This window comes from Camelina sativa, chromosome 16 (assembly GCF_000633955.1).
Source record: "Camelina sativa cultivar DH55 chromosome 16, Cs, whole genome shotgun sequence".
NCBI classification, from domain to species: Eukaryota; Viridiplantae; Streptophyta; class Magnoliopsida; order Brassicales; family Brassicaceae; genus Camelina; species Camelina sativa.
The window spans coordinates 13,592,727-13,602,484 of record NC_025700.1 but is presented as its reverse complement, the minus strand read 5'-3'; the positions used below and the strand labels follow the sequence as shown (position 1 = coordinate 13,602,484).

The following is a 9,758-nucleotide window of genomic DNA, read 5'->3' as shown; positions in this document are numbered from 1 at the left end:
AAATGAGTTACCTTCTTCCAAGGCTTCTTGATCCATTTGGCTTGGAAGTTGTCCAAGTCATCAATGACCCACGGTCGTGGAACCAAGTTTTGACAGCTAGCCAAGAAAGATATGACATCCTTTGAGAAAACCTCAGCAAGCTTCAAGATGAAAAAAAAAAAACAGAAAAGAACCCGTAATTAGGACAAGCTTCATGTGGCAAACAACAAAGAGGCAACTGAAGAAACCAGAGTTGTTCAAGATAATGGATCTATTTATTACCCTTTTTGAGTAACCTTCTAAGGACGAACATCTAACAAGGATCGACATATCTGTTTGAGATGAAATACATCATACCTACTTTCTCCAGATCCATTATGGTTTCGCATTTGGGGAATTCCTTTCTCGGCGGCGAGGTTTTTTCCATGACTGTGAGATTCATGAGACAACATATGCGAGAGTTTAAGGTTCTAACAAAGATTGGTGTTGATGAGAGAAGGAAGAACACAAATCCAAAGAGAAAACAAAAGGGGAATAAGAATGTTGAAGATTAGAGAGAAAATGAAAAGAAAATTTGTGATGTTAGTCTTTTTGTGATGTTAATGTCCACTCAGGCCGCGACAGCTGAGAGATCACATAAAAAACTAGGTTTGACTTGGAGAGAAGTATATATATGGTTAAATTATCCGGTTAGCTTAAAATCAAGGAATTGGTACGCATTTGGTTAGGTTCAGCTATCGGTTTGGTTAAATTATCGGTGAAATTAAGATAATATGATATTAAATTATTACTGGTTGATGGCATAACAAAGTCAACCGCCAATAGTATACAGAGAAGTCTACTTAAACAAACTTAAATCAAATAATTTTAGCCTAATCAACTTTTCCTTGTTTAATTTGACTCGTTTCTATCTAAATTTATTTTATTTCAATGAAAGAATTCTATATGGTTATTATTTGATTAATAGTTTTAACAAATTCATTTTTATATTTTTAAATAAGAATTTAAATTNGAATCAGATTCACTTTTTTTTAAACTAGTTAAAATCAAGAATTACTTCATTCATCACCTGAGACACGATATCAGTAAGCTCTGTATATGTTACATCGTTGATAGCTGGCAGCTCGTTAGCAGCTAGAAGCACCTTCAAGATGAAATAAAAAGAGAAAGAACAACTTAGAGTATACTCTGCATCACTCAGTAGATTGTGGAGAAAGACTCGGTCATTGTCAAAAGTACCTACCTGAGTTCCACGAAGGAGCAACTCTCTTGCAAACGACAAAATACCCAAAATTATGTCGGTACCATAATTATCAACAAAAATCACTGCCTGTAATGAGTACGAGAATATAAACAATGAATTTTGGTGAAGTGGTGGACCTCTGAAGTCTAAACAATGTATTAGATAAAGAAGGAAACAAATGAGTTACCTTCTTCCAAGGCTTCTTGATCCATTTGGCTTGGAAGTTGTCCAAGTCATCAATGACCCACGGTCGTGGAACCAATTTTTGACAGCTAGCCAAGAAAGATATGACATCCTTTGAGAAAACCTCAGCAAGCTTCAAGATGAAAAAAAAAAAACAGAAAAGAACCCGTAATTAGGACAAGCTTCATGTGGCAAACAACAAAGAGGCAACTGAAGAAACCAGAGTTGTTCAAGATAATGGATCTATTTATTACCCTTTTTGAGTAACCTTCTAAGGACGAACATCTAACAAGGATCGACATATCTGCTTGAGATGAAATACATCATACCTACTTTCTCCAGATCCATTATGGTTTCGCATTTGGGGAATTCCTTTCTCGGCGGCGAGGTTTTTTCCATGACTGTGAGATTCATGAGACAACATATGCGAGAGTTTAAGGTTCTAACAAAGATTGGTGTTGATGAGAGAAGGAAGAACACAAATCCAAAGAGAAAACAAAAGGGGAATAAGAATGTTGAAGATTAGAGAGAAAATGAAAAGAAAATTTGTGATGTTAGTCTTTTTGTGATGTTAATGTCCACTCAGGCCGCGACAGCTGAGAGATCACATAAAAAACTAGGTTTGACTTGGAGAGAAGTATATATATGGTTAAATTATCCGGTTAGCTTAAAATCAAGGAATTGGTACGCATTTGGTTAGGTTCAGCTATCGGTTTGGTTAAATTATCGGTGAAATTAAGATAATATGATATTAAATTATTACTGGTTGATGGCATAACAAAGTCAACCGCCAATAGTATACAGAGAAGTCTACTTAAACAAACTTAAATCAAATAATTTTAGCCTAATCAACTTTTCCTTGTTTAATTTGACTCGTTTCTATCTAAATTTATTTTATTTCAATGAAAGAATTCTATATGGTTATTATTTGATTAATAGTTTTAACAAATTCATTTTTATATTTTTAAATAAGAATTTAAATTATAATTAAGGAGTAGACGTCTTTTTATGTCTTCTTGTTGACGTCAATTTGTAATCCACCTTAAGAAATCTGTTGCAGACTTCCTCGGATTATATATGTCATTTTGGCTTCTGTTTTTTATTTGGTCGTAAGGGAGTCAACTGTAATTTCAGTACCCTTAGTGGTTATGTTTCTCAAATATTGAACATAGGGCCTACTTTTGCATTCACCACCAAATAAAGGTATATAAAATGCAATTGCCCCAAAAATTATTCATTTTGTATCATTTGCTAATAAGTAATTTAAACTAGTATCATATATATTTTTGATGCTATTTAATTGGTGTAAAACAATTTTAAACAATTTTTTTTTATCATAATATGATTCACCCTCCTAACCGTACAATATCAATCTAATGTCCTTTTGATTCACATAATCTCTATCTCATACCGAAAATTCTACCTTTGACAACGATCTGAGGCCTGAAACGACTGCATCTTCTGCTCTTTCGGACTTTAATAACTTCGTGCTTATTTCCTTTAATTCTAGTTTTTAGATATTCTTAGAGAACTATGTTAACCTTTTTTTAATCTAAGTATAGAATGTGTAAAATGTTATAAACCACTTTACGGATGGACTCCATAACCAGGCCCATACACGGCCCGTACATGGCCCGTGTCCGTCCAAGGCCTTAAGGCCCATCGGTCTTATCCTTTTATCTAGGTCGGTTTAGTATTCCTAATGTAATTGGGCTTTGCCTTTGACTATATATATGTAACCTCGAGTTTGATCAATGAATAAGAACAAGAGAATTCCTTCATTCGATTCTCTAGTTTACAACACGTTATCAGCACGATCGTTTCTAAAGATCCAGCTGAGTAAAACCCTAAAACCCTAACCGCCGCCATTCATCCTTCTTCTTCCACCAAAACCCTAAACTGCCATCCTTCTTGTCTTTGTTCGAAACTAACTCCTATTCACGAGCAAACATGTGCTCGTGATCAAGTTCTATCCGAAACCAGTTCGAAGTTGGTTCGCGGTTCCGGGGTGAGTGCAGTACGTGAGCGGTGCAAGGAGCGGTTCGAGATCTGTTTGCGGTTCTGTTCAAGGTTCATGGTCCATCCAAGTTCGAGGTTCGTGAGAGATATCTGAGGTCTTTAGCTCCCAGATCAAAACCGGTCAGCCCCCTTTAGGTGTTAAGGTAATATCGAAACTTATGGGACCATATAATCAAACTTGAATCTAAAACTATTGAACCCTAAAATCCTGCAACTGCACAAACTAATAAAAAGGTTAAAAGCTATGATTTCTATGACTCTAAAATCGGATTTGCTTGTCATGGATTGTTTGTTTATTGCATGCATCATAAGTATAAAATCGGTTATTGCATAAATTGTTTATTGATGCATGAACCCTAAAATCGAATTTGGTAGACTTGTTTTAGGGTTGCTAAAATTCGAACCTAGTTCCTATTAGGAGTAGGAAATTTTGCTAAGTTAAAAGAAAATTTAACCTAATGATTCTAAGAATTAAAATCGATTTAGGTGTTTGAGAAATTCAAACCCTAAACCAAAAGGTTTAAGAAAATCGAAAATTATTATGTGTTTACATAAAATAAATTTGGATAATTTCTAAATTAATTATAATTATTAACTTAAAGGTTTAAAGAATTATTTCCTAAAATTTATTATTATCCAATGATTAAGAAAAAGGAAAATTTTCTAAAACTCAAAACTATTTAAGAAAAGGAAATTTCTAAAAACATCTAAGAAAAGGAAATTGTTGCATGCTAGTTTCTATCTAGTTTTGTTTGTTTTTCATGCATACCAAAAGCCGAAAATAATAAGTGAAAGGCAAGGCACGGTTCGGTCTCAAACACCGCATGCTAATGATCGGTTGTCTATTTCTGTTTTATGAAGATGGCAAGGCTTAACAACCTAGACTATGCTGCTTTGAATGCTTTNTAAGTATAGAATGTGTAAAATGTTATAAACCACTTTACGGATGGACTCCATAACCAGGCCCATACACGGCCCGTACATGGCCCGTGTCCGTCCAAGGCCTTAAGGCCCATCGGTCTTATCCTTTTATCTAGGTCGGTTTAGTATTCCTAATGTAATTGGGCTTTGCCTTTGACTATATATATGTAACCTCGAGTTTGATCAATGAATAAGAACAAGAGAATTCCTTCATTCGATTCTCTAGTTTACAACATGTTATCAGCACGATCGTTTCTAAAGATCCAGCTGAGTAAAACCCTAAAACCCTAACCGCCGCCATTCATCCTTCTTCTTCCACCAAAACCCTAAACTGCCATCCTTCTTGTCTTTGTTCGAAACTAACTCCTATTCACGAGCAAACATGTGCTCGTGATCAAGTTCTATCCGAAACCAGTTCGAAGTTGGTTCGCGGTTCCGGGGTGAGTGCAGTACGTGAGCGGTGCAAGGAGCGGTTCGAGATCTGTTTGCGGTTCTGTTCAAGGTTCATGGTCCATCCAAGTTCGAGGTTCGTGAGAGATATCTGAGGTCTTTAGCTCCCAGATCAAAACCGGTCAGCCCCCTTTAGGTGTTAAGGTAATATCGAAACTTATGGGACCATATAATCAAACTTGAATCTAAAACTATTGAACCCTAAAATCCTGCAACTGCACAAACTAATAAAAAGGTTAAAAGCTATGATTTCTATGACTCTAAAATCGGATTTGCTTGTCATGGATTGTTTGTTTATTGCATGCATCATAAGTATAAAATCGGTTATTGCATAAATTGTTTATTGATGCATGAACCCTAAAATCGAATTTGGTAGACTTGTTTTAGGGTTGCTAAAATTCGAACCTAGTTCCTATTAGGAGTAGGAAATTTTGCTAAGTTAAAAGAAAATTTAACCTAATGATTCTAAGAATTAAAATCGATTTAGGTGTTTGAGAAATTCAAACCCTAAACCAAAAGGTTTAAGAAAATCGAAAATTATTATGTGTTTACATAAAATAAATTTGGATAATTTCTAAATTAATTATAATTATTAACTTAAAGGTTTAAAGAATTATTTCCTAAAATTTATTATTATCCAATGATTAAGAAAAAGGAAAATTTTCTAAAACTCAAAACTNTAAAAAGGTTAAAAGCTATGATTTCTATGACTCTAAAATCGGATTTGCTTGTCATGGATTGTTTGTTTATTGCATGCATCATAAGTATAAAATCGGTTATTGCATAAATTGTTTATTGATGCATGAACCCTAAAATCGAATTTGGTAGACTTGTTTTAGGGTTGCTAAAATTCGAACCTAGTTCCTATTAGGAGTAGGAAATTTTGCTAAGTTAAAAGAAAATTTAACCTAATGATTCTAAGAATTAAAATCGATTTAGGTGTTTGAGAAATTCAAACCCTAAACCAAAAGGTTTAAGAAAATCGAAAATTATTATGTGTTTACATAAAATAAATTTGGATAATTTCTAAATTAATTATAATTATTAACTTAAAGGTTTAAAGAATTATTTCCTAAAATTTATTATTATCCAATGATTAAGAAAAAGGAAAATTTTCTAAAACTCAAAACTATTTAAGAAAAGGAAATTTCTAAAAACATCTAAGAAAAGGAAATTGTTGCATGCTAGTTTCTATCTAGTTTTGTTTGTTTTTCATGCATACCAAAAGCCGAAAATAATAAGTGAAAGGCAAGGCACGGTTCGGTCTCAAACACCGCATGCTAATGATCGGTTGTCTATTTCTGTTTTATGAAGATGGCAAGGCTTAACAACCTAGACTATGCTGCTTTGAATGCTTTTGGAGACAACTACCTGCAATGGGCATTGGACACTAAAATCATGCTAAAGTCAAAGGACTTATTTGAGTGTATTGAGGAAGGTTTTGAACCATCTGACAAACAAAAGTACAAGGCCATTATGCATATGCGCCATCACCTTGCTGAGAGTCTTAAGAACCAGTACCTCATCATAAAAGATCATTTTGACCTTTGGACAGAGCTTAACCGCAGATACGGACACCAACGAATGGTGCTCCTACCAAAGGCTCAATTCGATTGGAAAAACCTAAGGATCCAGGATTACAAATCCGTGGATGAGTATAACTCAGAGCTTTTTAGGATTGTCTCACTCCTTAGGTTGTGTGGTACTAAGGTCACCGAGAAAGAGCTACTAGAGAAGACATTGTCCACTTTTAGCCCTAACAACATATTGTTTCAACAACAATACCAAGAAAAGGGTTTTGAAACCTATGTGGACCTAATCTTGTGTCTACTGCTAGCTGAGCAGAACAATGAATTGTTGTTGATGAACAGTGATATGAGACCTCCTGGTACAGCCCCATTACCAGAAGCACACAAGGTGGATGTGGTAAAGCAAAATCCGAATGAGCCTAAGGAGCCCAAAGAGACCAACTATGTCCACAGAGAAAGACATTATGGCCGTGGCCGTGGTGGTAGAGGACGTGGTGGTAGAGGACGTGGTGGTCGTGGACAGTTCTAGGCTAGCCGCTTTGACGGTAATGGCCGTGGAGGCCGTGGACGTGGTGGTAGGGGCCGAGGGTCCTTTAACCCATAAAACAAGGCTAAATCTGTTTGTCACCGATGTTGTATGTCCAACCATTGGGCCAAGAATTGCAGAACACCTAAGCATCTTATTGATGCATATCAAGAAGTCTTGAAGAAGAACCCAGAAGCCAACTATGTGCATCTCGATGGTGAAGATGACTTCGACCATGAGAATGATGATTCACTAGCATATGAGACTTCCGATTGCCTTAAAGATGATGACTAAATTTCGGTTTTACTTTGGTTTAATTTTATGATTTTATGGTAATGTATTGGATAATTATTTTGGTTTAAATTCAATGATTTTATTTCAATATTTATTTGCTTGTTTTATTAAAGTTTAAAACAAAATTATTGTCATTATAGAAATGGCTGAGGATATGAGTGTACTAGTGGTGGACAGTGGATCCAGCCACACAATATTGAAAGACAAAAGATATTTCATAAACCTCATAATGAAAAGTGACAATGTTAGTACAATTACGGGTATAGCAAGCTTAATAGAAGGCTACGACCAAACTCATATATTATTACCTAATGGCACACATATTGAACTAAGTGATGCCTTGTACTCACCCAGCTCTAAGAGAAGCTTATTGAGCTTTAAAGACATTCAGTTGAATGGTTATCATATTGAAACAAAGGGTGAAGGTAGCAAAGAATTTCTATACATTACCGAAATTGTAAATGGAAATAAGAAGGTCCTAGAGACTATATCTGCACTAGCCACTGGTTTATACCATGCTAAGATCAACATGATAGAAGCTAACTTGGCAAAGCACAAAATGTTCAATGAACAGTTCACTCTATGGCACGACCGGCTTGGCCATCCGGGTACGAACATAATGCGTAAACTGATTAATAGTTCAAATGGGCACAACCTTAAAGAAAGAAAAGTTATCCCTAAAAATCTCACGTGTGTAGCATGTGCACAAGGGAAACTTATTATACGGCCATCACCAGCCAAAGTTCATCAAGAGACTTTAAACTTTCTGGAAAGGATACAAGGTGATATATGTGGACCAATACACCCACCTTGTGGGACGTTTAGATATTTTATGGTTATGATCGATGCATCAACCAGATGGTCACATGTTTGCTTGTTATCCACCAGGAACCTAGCATTTGCTAGGATGTTAGCTCAAATTATAAGACTAAGAGCACATTTTCCAGATTTTCCACTTAAGACTATACGTCTAGACAATGCTGGTGAATTTACATCCCAAGCGTTTAATGATTACTGTATGTCCATGGGGGTGAGTGTGGAACATCTTGTGGCACATGTCCATACACAATACGGATTAGCTGAATCCTTCATTAAACGAATACAATTGATAGCTCGACCATTGTTAATGAGATCGAAAATCCCTGTGTCGGCTTGGGGACACGCAGTTTTACATGCAGCAGAACTTATACGCATCAGGCCATCTAGTCAACGCAAATATTCACCATCCCAATTATTAACGGGCCATGAGCCAGACATATCCCATCTCAAAACATTTGGTTGTGCCGTTTATGNCGACCGGCTTGGCCATCCGGGTACGAACATAATGCGTAAACTGATTAATAGTTCAAATGGGCACAACCTTAAAGAAAGAAAAGTTATCCCTAAAAATCTCACGTGTGTAGCATGTGCACAAGGGAAACTTATTATACGGCCATCACCAGCCAAAGTTCATCAAGAGACTTTAAACTTTCTGGAAAGGATACAAGGTGATATATGTGGACCAATACACCCACCTTGTGGGACGTTTAGATATTTTATGGTTATGATCGATGCATCAACCAGATGGTCACATGTTTGCTTGTTATCCACCAGGAACCTAGCATTTGCTAGGATGTTAGCTCAAATTATAAGACTAAGAGCACATTTTCCAGATTTTCCACTTAAGACTATACGTCTAGACAATGCTGGTGAATTTACATCCCAAGCGTTTAATGATTACTGTATGTCCATGGGGGTGAGTGTGGAACATCTTGTGGCACATGTCCATACACAATACGGATTAGCTGAATCCTTCATTAAACGAATACAATTGATAGCTCGACCATTGTTAATGAGATCGAAAATCCCTGTGTCGGCTTGGGGACACGCAGTTTTACATGCAGCAGAACTTATACGCATCAGGCCATCTAGTCAACGCAAATATTCACCATCCCAATTATTAACGGGCCATGAGCCAGACATATCCCATCTCAAAACATTTGGTTGTGCCGTTTATGTATCTATTGCTCCACCACAGAGAACTAAGATGTGACCTCAAAGGGGAATGGGAATATATGTTGGATATGAGTGTCCCACCATTATAAAGTATCTTGAGCCAACCACAGGAGATTTATTTAAGNTCATCAAGAGACTTTAAACTTTCTGGAAAGGATACAAGGTGATATATGTGGACCAATACACCCACCTTGTGGGACGTTTAGATATTTTATGGTTATGATCGATGCATCAACCAGATGGTCACATGTTTGCTTGTTATCCACCAGGAACCTAGCATTTGCTAGGATGTTAGCTCAAATTATAAGACTAAGAGCACATTTTCCAGATTTTCCACTTAAGACTATACGTCTAGACAATGCTGGTGAATTTACATCCCAAGCGTTTAATGATTACTGTATGTCCATGGGGGTGAGTGTGGAACATCTTGTGGCACATGTCCATACACAATACGGATTAGCTGAATCCTTCATTAAACGAATACAATTGATAGCTCGACCATTGTTAATGAGATCGAAAATCCCTGTGTCGGCTTGGGGACACGCAGTTTTACATGCAGCAGAACTTATACGCATCAGGCCATCTAGTCAACGCAAATATTCACCATCCCAATTATTAA

At 36.3% G+C, this 9,758-nt stretch overlaps 2 protein-coding genes across 3 annotated transcripts in view; one reads left to right on the top strand and one right to left on the bottom strand.

Moving 5' to 3' along the window:
* LOC109129614 (uncharacterized protein At2g17340-like) overlaps positions 1-1,718 on the bottom strand; it is an 8,150-nt gene extending 6,432 nt beyond the window's left edge. The window contains exons 1-4 of one of the 2 annotated variants that reach the window (XM_019238073.1): positions 1,660-1,718; positions 1,410-1,538; positions 1,223-1,309; positions 1,049-1,123 (exon numbers count right to left, since the gene is read on the bottom strand). In XM_019238073.1, coding sequence (XP_019093618.1) covers positions 1,049-1,123; positions 1,223-1,309; positions 1,410-1,538; positions 1,660-1,707 — 339 coding nt within the window. In that variant the 5' untranslated portion in view covers positions 1,708-1,718. Of the gene's footprint in view, positions 1-1,048; positions 1,310-1,409; positions 1,539-1,659 lie in introns of both variants that reach the window. The other variant, XM_019238072.1, reaches the window with a different exon arrangement.
* On the top strand, positions 4,351-7,214 carry LOC104750479. The gene is made up of 2 exons (XM_010472276.1): positions 4,351-4,939; positions 6,110-7,214. Exon 2 carries the CDS (start codon positions 6,110-6,112, stop codon positions 6,851-6,853), a length of 744 nt encoding a protein of 247 aa, XP_010470578.1. The 5' UTR covers positions 4,351-4,939; the 3' UTR covers positions 6,854-7,214.